Below are 13,291 nucleotides of genomic sequence, written 5' to 3'. Positions count from 1 at the left end.
AATTTACTTATATTTAAAACTGTAAATTATAGTTTTAATTTTTATATTGGTAAAAATTTATTTTATTATTATATAAATAAAATATACTTCTTTCAACCTGTGTCATACTATAACTAATTAGTTTTAATACTCAAATTTAAATATGTAATTATTTCTTATTTTATATATCTTACTTTAATATTTTATTTTAATACGTTGAAGTATGTGGTAAAATTCATGAATGTATGTTATTCTTTAGTTTTATGATTTATAAAATATTTAATAAATTAATTAAGTTACTTTATATTTATTAGTTGATGTATTAATTTAATTATGAATATAAACATTATGGGAATATTATTTTTTATTCTATAATGAAAGAATTAATATTTGTTAATAATTTATTTAATATTAATTACGAATTTTATTATTTGAAATAAATATTAAAAAGCATTTATGTTTACATCTTAAATAAAAAGACATTAAAATATATATTTTATAATAAAATCTTAGAAAAGAATACTTGACAATATCTTTTTAAATATCTTATTTTGAAAATATTATTAAGTTAGTTGTAAGAGAAAAAATAGGAAGTTAAATTAATTCTATTTTACAAATATGGAAATATTAATAGATATTTGTTAGATTAGAAAAACATTATATGATAATAACTAATGAAATTATTATAGTTGGATTGTTATGACTTTTTTGATAGTTCAAAACATAGTCGATAAAAAGTTCTTCTGTTTTAATAGTATTGATATAAAAATATAAATTGTTATTATATGCTAATATATAATTGTCTAATTTCTTTTAATAATTAAAAGGTAAACAAAAATGATGGTTATCAGATCTTTACTATTAAAAAACCTTAATTGTCAACTGATTATCTCAAATATTGCAATATTTCTCAATTAATATTTATAAGGGATAAAGGATTACATTGTTCACTTTAAAATTTACATTTTTATTTTGAATATAAAACGAAGTAAACTGGATGTCACAAATGATTAGATCTTTTTTTTAACTCAAAGAAAGTAAAAGGTTTCTAAACAGAGCAAAACATAGCAACAGAAAATCAAGAAAAATCAAAAGGAGGACAGCACCATACGACCCACAATACACACCACCGAAACACAAATGAGAAGCATCAGATCACAATCCCATAATCTCCACCCGAGACAGACAAAGAGCCTAAGACTCCAAATCCCCAAACAACTAAACTCTCCTCTGCGACCACACTGCTCAACCAACGAGGACTTCCTTGAGCTACATAAGACTGAAACCTCTGCTCCCTTGTTACACTTCTCGCAATCAAGAAAGCAATTATGTTTGAGCTTCTCTAGACTGCAGACACCTCCCACTCTGTAATATTACTCAGAGCCTCCCCAAACTCCACACCCATCCCACGAAAAGCAGGCCAAGCTTTCGGTTTGTTTACGACACCCGCCAACTCAGAAGACTCCACATCAAAAGTAACCTTATGCATTTTGTGAGAGATCATACTTTCCACAGCCCAAATGAACCCCAATCTTTTAGCCTCTATAAGAGATGATGCTCCGTTGAAAGCTCTACGGCTATGAAGTATGGCACCTCCTTCATTATTTCTCACGATCCAACCTCCTCCCACCATTCTGGTTTTCTGATCCCAAGCCACTCCAACGTTACACTTAAATCTTCCAAGTTCAGGAGCTTTCCACATATTCACAGCTCTTGCATGTTTCGTTCTACCTGCATCTGGACCTTTTGACGTCGCAATAGCCTCAAACCATCGTCTTGCCTCTTCTCTGCATTTGGCTACTGTCTCCACTGGCTCATACTCTTTCCCTTCAAACTTAAAAGTATTTTTATTCTTCCACAACAGCCAAAGAATCCAGGGAAACACAGCACTCACTTCCTTTGGGATCCTGCGATCATTTCCAATGCTAAGGAGGTAGTGAAAATTCTCAAACAGAGACCGAGATTCAAAACCTCCGTTAGGGAACGGTAAGTCCGACGTTGCCCACACTACCCGCGCCGCAGGGCAAGTAAAGAGGACATGATTGATGGACTCACCCTCCTGCCCACAGTTCTGACATCTAGGATCAACAGACATACCTCTCGACAGACACTCATCTGCTACAGCCAGAGCATTTGATAGGGCCTTCCACATAAAGATCTTAATTTTTGGAGCCGTGTTAACCTTCCAAACCTTACTTCTCAAGCCATTTAAAGACGGCATACACTGCGCTTTTTGCCTAACCTCAGACCTATCAAGCTTACACGTCAACCAGTAACCCGACTTCACTGAGTACGCACCCCATTTAGTATGAACCCACTCATATGAGTCCTCTCTTCCCACAGCCGGTCTCGTCTTCAGAATCCGCTCTATATCACATGGAAAAAACACCTCCTCTAGCTTCTCCACGTCCCATGATTTTGTTATTGGGTTGATAAGGTCACAAACTCTTAAGTTTACGTTGAAAAAAGTCTGTTTTCTCATTGGGGCTATAGGTTCTCCATAAAAAAGCCACTTATCCACCCATACACTGATGTTCTCACCAGATCCTACATTGCGCCTGAGCCCCTTGACCAATAACTCACGGCCATGAAGTATGCTCCTCCACGCATAAGAAGGTCTCACTCCAACCTTAGCATCCAAAAAGACACCCGATGGATAGTATCTACTCTTGATAACTCTGGCACAGAGCGACGATGGATCCATGAGCAAGCGCCACAGCCGCCACCCTTGCTTCGCAAGCAAAGCTTGATTGAATTTCTCTAGGTCTTTGAACCCGAGACCACCATCTTCTTTGTCTAGACACATGCGATCCCACGACACCCAATGCATTTTATTCTTTCCTTCTTGGGCATTCCACCAAAAGTTGGCCATTGCACTCGTAAGGTTCTTGCAAGTAGTCTTTGGGAGCCTAAAAACAGACATTGCAAATACAGGCATTGCCATTGCCACTGATTTCAACAACACTTCTTTCCCACCCGTCGAAAGAAAGAAAGCATACCACCCTTGAAACCTCGCAGTCATCTTCTCATAAATATAATACAGCATCTCCACCTTGGACCCACTAAAACACTCCGGCAACCCCAGATACTTCCCAGTGCCACCTTCATTCTCAATCCCTGTTGCCTCCTTTAACTTTTCCTTCATCTCTTCACTAACCTTACTCCCAAAGGTGATCACAGATTTCTGAAAGTTGATCATCTGGCCCGAGACCTCCTCGTAGTCTCTCAGAATCTTGCAAACTGCAGCACACTCTTCTTCGTTTGCTTTTAACAAGAGTAGGGAATCATCAGCGAAAAATAAATGATGTACAGCAGGGCCCTCCTCTGAGAACTTGATACCCGTGATCTCCCCCCTCCTCTCAGCCTCATTCAAACGGTATGAGAGACCTTCCGTGCATAAGTCAAATAGAAAAGGTGACAGAGGGTCACCTTGACGAAGGCCTCTATGGGGCATAACCTCACCTTGCTCCTCACCATTAATAAGGACCGTATACGAAACTGATTGCACACAGAGCATAACCCAATTTCTGAAAATACCATGGAAGCCTAAAGCCGTCAAAAGACCTTCCAAATACTTCCACTCAATGCGATCATATGCTTTCGACATATCTGTCTTGATCGCCATGAATTCCTTTGAAATCCTATCATGAGTTCGCAAGCCGTGGACCATCTCATGAGCAATAATGATATTGTCAGAAATGAGTCTATCAGGAACGAAAGCAGGCTGATTTGGAGACACAACGTATTCCAGAATAGGTTTCAACCGAGCCACCAGCACCTTTGCCACAATCTTGTACATCACGGAACACAAACTTATAGGTCGAAGGTCCACCATCCTAGTTGGGTTATTGATCTTGGGAATGAGGCATATCTGCGTAAGATTCCACTCCAAAGGAAAGACTCCATTGATGAAAAAATTCTTTATCTCCTCGGTGATCTCAGCCCCCACAATAATCCAATATTCTTGAAAGAAAAGACCATTCATGCCATCACTTCCAGGTGCACTCGATGCATTAATAGAGAACACAGCAGCACGAACTTCTTCCCCAATTATCTCCTTTATTAGCTTCTGGTTCATAGTCTCTGTGACTCTCGGATTAAGACCGTTAAAGAAGACCTCCAAATTGTTCGATGTAGAGGAGGTAAACAACTTAGCAAAATAGTCTGTCGCAACTTTGCCCATCGTAGGTAAAGTAGACGCCTCAAAACCATCATCATCAATCAGTTTTGTAATCTGGTTCTTCTGTCTGCTAGCTTTAACTGAAGCATGAAAGAAACTCGTGTTGTTGTCTCCCACCACCAACCACTTGTCTCTGCTTTTCTGAAACCAGAATTCTTCCTCCTCCTTAAAAGCTTTACCAATCTCCCTATTTAACTCATTAACCCTCTCCCAACATGGAGATAGAGAGGAAGTTTCGAGTTCCAAATCATCTCTAAGCTTTGCCATACGTTCATTAGAGTTAAGGTTGTTCTCTTTTTTCCATCTCCCCAAAGACCCTCTAACTGCTCCCAAGCTCGCCATTATCGAGAGCTTTTGCTCACCTCTAGCTCTTTTCCACGATTCTTCTATCATCTCCTCCACTCCATGTTTACCTACCATACGCTTATCAAACCGAAAGCCACCTCTTCTCCTCAGTCTCTCATAAGCTAGGTCCACCATTACTGGCCTATGATCAGAGCCCAAACGTTCCATAAAAGTCTGCGAAGCTTTAGCAAAAGTGGTTCTCCATTTCTTGTTCCCGAAGCAACGATCCAACTTGCATTGAACATACTTTTTATATCTCATCCCAGCCCAAGTGAAGCTATCGCCAAAACCTTCCAGATCTTTCATCTCACATATCTCTAGCATCTGTTTGAAATCCTGAAAAGAAGCCTCTCCTTTCCGAATTCCCCCAAGCTTCTCACCATTATGCAGGATTTCGTTGAAATCTCCCACCAAACCCCACATCTCTTTACGTCCAGCTCCCAGTCGCATGATACGCTCCCAAACTCTATTTTTTCCATACTGACTTGGCTCACCGTATACGAATGTTACATAAAGGGACACTCCTCTGTAACTAATCCAGCAATCTATCAAATTTTTATTTGCGAACTTCACCACCACACTCACTTCACTCTTCCACATTACTGCCAGCCCAGCTGACAAACCAATCGGGTCAACCACTACAACTCTATCATAACCCAAAACCACCTTCAAGTCCACTACCATATCCTTTTGTTGTTTCGTTTCCATCAAAAACAATATCTCAGGGAAATACATTTTACGTATCTCCTTGAGACGGGGAATTGTCGAGTCTTGAGACCGTCCCAATCCTCGACAATTCCAGCTGAGTATCCGCATTATTGATTGGGCAGTCCCCCATTTGGGACCACCTCTAATTTTGACCTTCGCGCAACTCTCATGAACTCCCCTGCCACACACTCTGCTCTTCTCTTTACTGAACTCTTCTCATCAGTCTCAGTCCGATCTGTTCCACTTCCCTCCCCTCTTACCTCACCGTCAGTTTTTGCTCTGAACTTCCTCATCTTCTTGGGTGGACGAAAGCGTTTCCCACTCTTGATCTTTGAGGTCCCGGAAGAGTTAGCACCTGAGCAACCAGCACTAAAACCCGTTGAACACTCAAAAAATTCAAGAGGAGAGTCCAAGAATCTCCTGCCATCTCCAGCCGGAGACGAAACAGAGCCTCGCCTATCATCGTGAAGCTTGTGGTTGCTTTTCTCTGTTGTCTTACGACGTAACATCTGATTCTCCACATTCTTCAAAGAGTAATCAAACACCGGTCCCTTATCAATATTCACCTCACTTGTGACGATAGGAGGAGCTTCCAATCTCATAAAATCTCTCTGACCTATCGGGTCATTCACCAAGTCCATGACTGATTTCTTCACTCTTTCCTCCCTTACACGTCTGTCACTCCCTTCCGACGCAAGCAAGTACTCCCTCATATTCTGAAGAACCTCAGGGCTAATCTTGCGCCTTCCTGTAGCAGAGTCCAGTCCAACTTGCTCGTCACTTAGAACCCCAAAGAGTGGATCATCTCGTTGGAGCTTCAGTTTATTGTTCTGTTTTTCCAATAGAACCTTCTGTCGACGCACAACTGCTTGGTCTCTCCTCTCTTGAACAAGTATAGGGCACTTGTCCTTCTCATGAGTAAGCCGTTGACAATGGTAGCATCTTTTCTGAACACGCTCAAAATCGTATCTGATCGTCACTGAGTCTCCACCAGGAAGATTAAAAACCTTAGCTTTCCTAACTGGTCTGGCCACATTGAAAAAAAAAGCGAACTCTGACATAGTCATTGCTTTGAGCTTTGCTTGGATCAAACGCCACAATATCCACCTTACCCAAATTATCCGCAAAAGCTTCAATAGCCTCCTTAGTGTAGTGATTCACTGGGATGTTCCTGAGCTGAACCCACACCAGTAAATACTTCAAATAGTCATCAGGAGGCTTCTCCAACCATCTATCTATGACTATACTCCATTCATTGAAAGTCCAAACACGCTTCCTTAATACTTCCTCTAGATCATGTTCATACTTGAACGTGAACTGAAACATCGTGGGAGACAAGGCTACCCCACGAACTCTGCCATACACTTGCCACTTTCGTGGCATATCCAATATCAGATCCTTCATCCTCTGACTCTCAGGATTCAAAATCCTGCCGATGATACTCAACTTGTTGCTCTCAACTGCACTGAATTGAGGCAAATCAGGGAGGTTGATCGGAACATCTTCTTCTTCCAGCGACATCGTCTCGAAAACCTTATTCAGATTCATGTTTCACTCGAGAAAATCTTCCCAGAACTCACGACAGACTTGTTACTCGTCAAGAACACTATGGCGGCCGAACGGAAGCCCTAGAATGTTCAAACAAAAACACTTAATGATCCAAGATTTTACCCCAAAAAGTAGAGATTTTCTGTTTGTGTAGTCACAAAAAGAGGAAAAAATCTCGTTATAAGCTCTACTTTCCTTAAACCGAAGAGAACCTCGTTAAGAAAAGAGAGAGAAAAAATCGCCCAAATAAGGGAGTCAAAAAGAGGAAAATTTCACAAATGATTAGACCTATATTGTAACCTTTTATAGAATCAAAAGTAAAATGAACCAAACTGAACTACCAATAATATCGTATTCAGATGAATATCGCATTCAGATGAATATTCATAAGACTAGAGTATATAAATATGGAAAATGGTCTATTTCAACATGAATTTTATTTATCATGCTTATATATTCAAGAACTTTATAGTAATGCATATATCATACTGAAAAAAATCAAAATAGTACATGAATTTATGTGTTGTGCCTTTTCATTTCCGACGCGTAAAGTTCATGTATTATTTTCAAAAATTTGTTTAGTTCAGTATGTAATAATTACAACGTTCGCGAAAGAATAGACACGATACTAAAAGTTTATATTGAAATCGACTCTTTTTCGTGTTAGTTATCCATTAATTTATCAAGATGATATTGTTTTGGATAAATTCCGTAAAAATTATTTTAAATATTAGACAAACTCTCAAAATCTCGCTTGTATATATATTGACTGTCAAAAGTTTTTTTTCATTTTTATTGTCGGCAAATTAAAAGTATGCAAAAAGTTATCGACATATAATTTTATAAATTTATCTAAAAATGATGTCAGTTTTGATAAATTAAAAGATGATTGACATCTTTGATTGTTAATATATATAAGTACCATTTTGAGAGTTTATGTTTTATTTATAATTTTTTATTTTACTGAATATATCTAAAATAATATTGTTTTGATAAATTAATCTTTGTTATATATGACGTCAGAAAACATATTAGCTATATAGTATGTATTAAAATCGTCTTAATTTTTAATTCGACTTAGGGTTTCTATAGCTTCTCTCTATTTCTCCTTTTCCCAAATTTCCCCAAATTAATTCTCTTTTAGAAGAAAAAAATTTAATTTCCTCAATTCCGAAACCCAAAAAGTGAATTCTGATATTCTGGGATCCTTTTCGTTTCCTTGAGACATTCTTTCCGAAACTTTTGTTTCAACCGTGACAGTCACCTTAGCCGGCGATTGTTAGGCTAATTTATTCTCCGGTCAGTGAAGTTGATAAAAAGAAAATGGAGGGGATTACTAGTCAACATACACCACGAACTGTGGAAGATGTATTTATCGACTTCAGAGGTAGACGAGCTGGTCTCATTAAGGCTCTCACTTTCGGTAAGTTCTATCTCCTCTCTCTCTCTTCTGTTCTTTCCTCTTTTGTTTTCTCCGACCCAGCGAATCAAAAGGATAAGCTTGTGTTTTGTTTTGTTTTGTTTTCTTTATTCATGTGCAGATATGGTCAAGTTTCACCAAACGTGCGATCCTGGTTAGTTACAGTTTCAGTTGATTGTCAATTGTTTCCGAGTGAAAGTGTTATACCGTTCAGATCTCAGTTAAGAGTTAAAAAAAGTTTTCACTTTTTAATAGTTTGATTATTTGGTAAAAAGTAATTAATTTTTTTTTTTACATAGTGACTGTTTATTTTGTTTATACAACTTTTCTCCTGTGTTAAAAAGCTTTTATCTTGGATTATCTTATTCCTCGGATTGTGGTGTGTCCTTAGTATTCTGTGTTGTTTTTCTAAATAAGGTGTTTTTGTTGATGCAGAGAAGGAGAACTTGTCTCTGTATGGACTTCCAAATGAGACATGGGAGGTTAATCTTCCCGTGGAGGAAGTTCCTCCCGAGCTTCCTGAACCAGCTCTAGGCATCAATTTCGCTAGAGACGGCATGCAAGAAAAGGACTGGGTCTCTTTGGTCGCTGTTCACAGTGATTCCTGGCTGCTTTCTGTTGCCTTCTACTTTGGTGCACGTTTCGGGTTTGGTAAGAATGAGAGGTAAGTCTCCTTTCCGTCCTTCTCAGCTCTGTTTAGTGTTTCTTGTAATTAGCCTAGGCAGTTTGCATTGGATTGTAGCATTGACTGTGTTGGCAGCTCGGAAACAGTTTATTTATAAGTTATCTGCAAGCAAACATGTAATATGAATCAAAGTATATGTATTTATCTAGTTCTTCTATGGGATTAAAAGTCTCCTAAGCAATCTAGTAACCATTTATTTGCCTCCTAAAGCTTATCTGAGGAATTGGTTCCTTTACAGGAAGAGACTCTTCCAGATGATAAACGATCTCCCAACCATTTTCGAGGTTGTGACGGGCAATGCTAAGCAATCCAAAGATCATTCTGGTACCAACAACAACAATAGCAAAAGCAAACCTAGCGGCTTGAAGGCATCTTCTGTTTATCTAATATAATATATCCGTCTCTCAATCTTCATCTTTTGATAAGCTCTCTGATCTCTTTGTATTAATCCCTCAAAAAGGTTTCGAAGATGTCATCTCCATTGCCTAAAGAAGAAGATGAGAGTGAAGACGAGGAAGAACAAGGTGCGGTTTGTGGCGCTTGTGGAGACAACTACGGTGCAGATGAGTTTTGGATATGCTGCGACGCGTGTGAGAAATGGTTCCATGGAAAATGTGTGAATATAACACCTGCAAAAGCAGAGCACATCAAGCACTACAAGTGCCCAAGTTGCACTAACAAGAGAGCCAGACCTTGATGTTACTTAAACAACCAGAAGAAAAAGAAAGAAAAGGTTAAAAGTCGGATGAATTTTCTTCTTGTTAATGTCAATACTACAAATACTAATGTGCATGTTTGAGGTTATTTTAGTCCTTTTCGTCTACACTAATTGTTGTTTTTGGTCATATGCTTTTACGTTTTTTATTAGTTAACACAGTCTAAAGTTGAAAGATTCTGGACAAACTATTGGTAATTTTGTTATTTTGCTGCTTTATATATCTCTCTCAGTTATATTTTGAACGAAACAAAAAAGGTATTTTTCAGTTATTTTGCTATTTAAGTATTTTAGTTCAACATTCTTGGCGTTCAATTATTACCCAACGTACAGAATCTTTGTAATCTCCATTTACATGATAACGTGAGGTTTAAGACAGATTCCCACGGACCAAACTGTTGGTCAAGTCTTTGAATACACGATTTTTCTTTTCCTTGTGCAACTGAATGGTAATAAGAAAGTGTGGGAGCGTGTTAATTCATATTCCATTATTGACTTTGGATTTGGGAAATCGTTGTCAGTCAGGCTATACAGACATGGCAACGTATATGAAGTATTTTTTTTTTGAAACTGACGTATATGAAGTATTACGCTGCCTAAGCATAGATCCAACGCACTACTCAAGTTATATATAATACAAATCAAAACATAACTTATATATATATACATATAATTGTTAAAAGATCAAATGAGTTATTAAAATAATATAATGTGAAATTATATAAGATATGTATGATTATTTTTGTTTAAATATTTATTTGATTGTAAAACAAAATTTTGAATGGGGCCCCAATTTTTGCAGGCCCGGCTCTGTCTTCATTTACATGATAACGTGAGGTTTGAGACAGATCCGACAGATCAAGCGGTTGGTTTAGTCTGAAAATTTCTGCCTTTGGACAAATGAGTGGTAATACGAAATGTGATAGCGATCAGATTATAGATATTATGTAATTGAAAATGAAATGTGTTAATTCATGTTCGATTAAGGGTTTTGGATTTGGGAAATCGCTATCACTCAGGCTTTATAGTCTTTTTGATCAAAAAAAAAAGACTATATAAATTAACATAAAATTACTAGGCTATATGTCTGGCTCAGTTGGTTCTTTCTTTTAACACTATCTAAATGTTCATAAGTTGTCCAAAAAAAAATCTAAATCTTCATATATTTCACAAGATATTTATAGTCCGGACCTTTCCGCAAAAGACATGAAGTAAATGACTCAGATATATGGACCATACTGATAGGGGCCTCTTAATATCTAACAAAACAGTTGCATGTGTTTTTTGGACTCTTGTTATTTTATATGCAACTACAAATGCATTATCTAAATACTCTAATCCAACCTAAAGGTAAACAACCAGGTTTTGTTTTGATGCAAATTCAGAAAGATCTCAGATAAGTACACAAATGTCATCTTCGTAAACACATCTACTGCGTTGTTGGCATGATCGAACGATCTTTCAACCTATTCACTATTCTCTTTGAGTGCATAAACCCAACACTGGAGTTTTTTTCTAATTACTTATTTACCAAACTGGATCCGTTTGAGTCACATTTTTAGCACTATGTAGCCATTAAATTGAAAACACGAAATATTTGTATAGTTATAAGAATATATATTGATTGACGTATTAATTTTTTTTGGAAGATAATATTAATTTTAGATTTTCCATTTAGTAATCAACTAATCTTGGATTCATGGATGTGTCGAGAAAACATCAACAAACTATTGTATATGTTTCTTTTCTTTTCAAATATTAAACCAAGAATATAAGTTATCATATAATCGAATTATGTTCCGAGATTAATATATAGAAGAATCAAATTATAATAAAATATAACATTATAGACACTGTGTCTAATATTCTTTTTGTTACTCTATATATGTCTGGTATTCAAAATTGTGACAAGGTGTGTCTGCTTAATGTCGTCCAATATAAAACTTGTCTATCAGATAATAAAACTGTTAATTTATTGTGTTTGGAATTGTGTGTCTATTTCCTAAGAAAACTGTATTTCTTTTTCTTTCTTTTAATTTACGAAATACTCAATAAGTACTTTGCCGTGGACCCGGACCAAACCCGAATCTGTATTTCTAGGTCAGTTTCGATCCAAATTTTTAGATTCGGATAAAATGACTATGCCTAAAAAATAATAATTACATAAGCGTGTGTATGCACAATATCAAATAAACCAATTTATAAATTATATAATTTTAAAAATCTCTTCTTCGATATAATACACTTTGTAACATAATAATGTGCAATAATCAAAAAACTACTATTTCAAAATCTTTTAAAATCCAAAATAAAGCGCGGATCAAAATCTAGTTTTAGTTAAAACTTAAAAGTAAACACCCCAACATAAATAAGATATTCTTCATTACTTAATTAGAAAAAAATATATATCCTATTTTACCCAAAAAAAAAATCAATGTCCTTCAACTATGTGTTGTATTTGAATAATAGCCTTTTTATTTAAACTTCCCTGTCACCAGGGGCGAAGACAGGTTGGAAATTTTCCAAGTAAAATTCATAAAGCATAAACAACAGTAACAAAATTTCAATTTTTTGAAAAATAAAATTTCAAATTTTAGGCCTAAAAATATTAGAATTTGTCAAGTAAAATGGTAAAAATCATGCCATGCACTCACTCTTTTCCTTTTAATGATGCACCCATATAAAACAAATTATGGCTTCGCCCCTGACCGTCACTATATGTTAGTCTCATACGTTCTCCAATTTCTCATCCAAAGCTCGCGGTAGATTAGACTTCGTTCTGATTCGTAATCAAAACGCATAACGGTGTATTGATCTATCTTTCTTAGCTGACTACCACCATGGCACCATCGAAAAACTATTTGTGGTCATATTTGCTTCTCTCAAATATGCTTTTACCCGTTTTCCACTGATGTTTCGAAGACTATTTTAGCATTTCATCTCTGCTCTGTTTTTTCTTTTGTTTGGTATTTTGACTTTACTCAATTAAATTTTTTCTTTTTTTTCTTCCAATTTTGCTATTTGTGTAAATATACATCTTGGCTGATTAATAAAAATAAATGTATAACTCCAGCAGAATATTTCTCAATGCAGATGGCTATTTACAAGTAAACAACTTTGCATAAACAGGATTGAAAAACTAACCAAATTGTATAAACTTTTAAAACGTCAAGGAGTATTTAAAGTGTGTTACGGCACACTATCATTATAGAATTGACCAGAATTAGCATTTTGTTATAACGAGATTGCAATGTGTTGGGATAAAGATCCCACATTGGAAATATAAATGGGACATGAGTAATATATAAGGGACTTGAGTCATACCACTAATTGTCAATTGATTTTAAGTGGAAGCCCAAGAAATTTAACATGGTATCAGAGCCGGCCCACACTCTGACCCTTTAATCCGGCCCGGACAGTGGCCCGATCAACCCATTAACTGATAGCCCAGAGAAGGCTCAGTTCTCCGAGATTGCTAGAGAATACAAGCATTGTCTCGGAGGGGTATGATGGATTCGCGAGATTAATGGTTATACGCACCATTATTTCGAGGGAGGGTGTTGGGATAAAGATCTCATATTGGAAATATAAATGGAACATGAGTAATATATAAGAGACTTGGGTCACACCAATAATTGTCAATTGATTTTAAGTGGAAGCCCAAAAAATTTAACACAATGATTAGATCTAAGACATGGTTTGGAAGTTGTG

General features: G+C 36.5%; 3 protein-coding genes across 3 annotated transcripts; 1 reads left to right on the top strand and 2 right to left on the bottom strand.

The window, feature by feature from the left end:
- Window positions 1–1,321: 1,321 nt before the first annotated feature.
- LOC108850377 (uncharacterized) lies at window positions 1,322–5,320 on the bottom strand. Its single transcript, XM_018623918.1, has one exon. The coding sequence runs from the start codon at window positions 5,318–5,320 to the stop codon at window positions 1,322–1,324; it is 3,999 nt and encodes a 1,332-aa protein (XP_018479420.1).
- On the bottom strand, window positions 5,320–6,760 carry LOC108850376 (uncharacterized). Its single transcript, XM_018623917.1, has 2 exons — window positions 6,306–6,760; window positions 5,320–6,238 (listed from the first exon to the last, which is right to left on the bottom strand). The coding sequence occupies exons 1-2, from the start codon at window positions 6,758–6,760 to the stop codon at window positions 5,320–5,322; spliced, it is 1,374 nt and encodes a 457-aa protein (XP_018479419.1).
- A 1,071-nt stretch (window positions 6,761–7,831) lies between these two features.
- On the top strand, window positions 7,832–9,799 carry LOC108849339 (PHD finger protein ALFIN-LIKE 6). The gene is made up of 5 exons (XM_018622884.2): window positions 7,832–8,183; window positions 8,302–8,334; window positions 8,616–8,844; window positions 9,104–9,233; window positions 9,326–9,799. Exons 1-5 carry the CDS (start codon window positions 8,084–8,086, stop codon window positions 9,560–9,562), a joined length of 729 nt encoding a protein of 242 aa, XP_018478386.1. The 5' UTR covers window positions 7,832–8,083; the 3' UTR covers window positions 9,563–9,799.
- Window positions 9,800–13,291: the final 3,492 nt, after the last annotated feature.

Source organism: Raphanus sativus, chromosome 4 (assembly GCF_000801105.2).
Source record: "Raphanus sativus cultivar WK10039 chromosome 4, ASM80110v3, whole genome shotgun sequence".
Taxonomy (NCBI): domain Eukaryota; kingdom Viridiplantae; phylum Streptophyta; class Magnoliopsida; order Brassicales; family Brassicaceae; genus Raphanus; species Raphanus sativus.
Note: the sequence above shows the minus strand (reverse complement) of the source record. Positions and strands in the feature narration are given on the sequence as shown.

What these genes read in the sequence shown, in the direction of transcription:
- LOC108850376 (XM_018623917.1), bottom strand. Translation starts at nt 6,760, where the DNA reads ATGAATCTGAATAAGGTTTTCGAGACGATGTCGCTGGAAGAAGAAGAT. An exon ending in GGTAAGGTGGATATTGTGGC is followed by an intron (nt 6,239 to 6,305) that starts GTTTGATCCAAG and finishes CAATGTGGCCAG; the next exon opens with ACCAGTTAGGAAAGCTAAGG.
- LOC108849339 (XM_018622884.2), top strand. Translation starts at nt 8,084, where the DNA reads ATGGAGGGGATTACTAGTCAACATACACCACGAACTGTGGAAGATGTA. An exon ending in CATTAAGGCTCTCACTTTCG is followed by an intron (nt 8,184 to 8,301) that starts GTAAGTTCTATC and finishes ATTCATGTGCAG; the next exon opens with ATATGGTCAAGTTTCACCAA. An exon ending in GCAAACCTAGCGGCTTGAAG is followed by an intron (nt 9,234 to 9,325) that starts GCATCTTCTGTT and finishes TCCCTCAAAAAG; the next exon opens with GTTTCGAAGATGTCATCTCC.
- LOC108850377 (XM_018623918.1), bottom strand. Translation starts at nt 5,320, where the DNA reads ATGCGGATACTCAGCTGGAATTGTCGAGGATTGGGACGGTCTCAAGAC.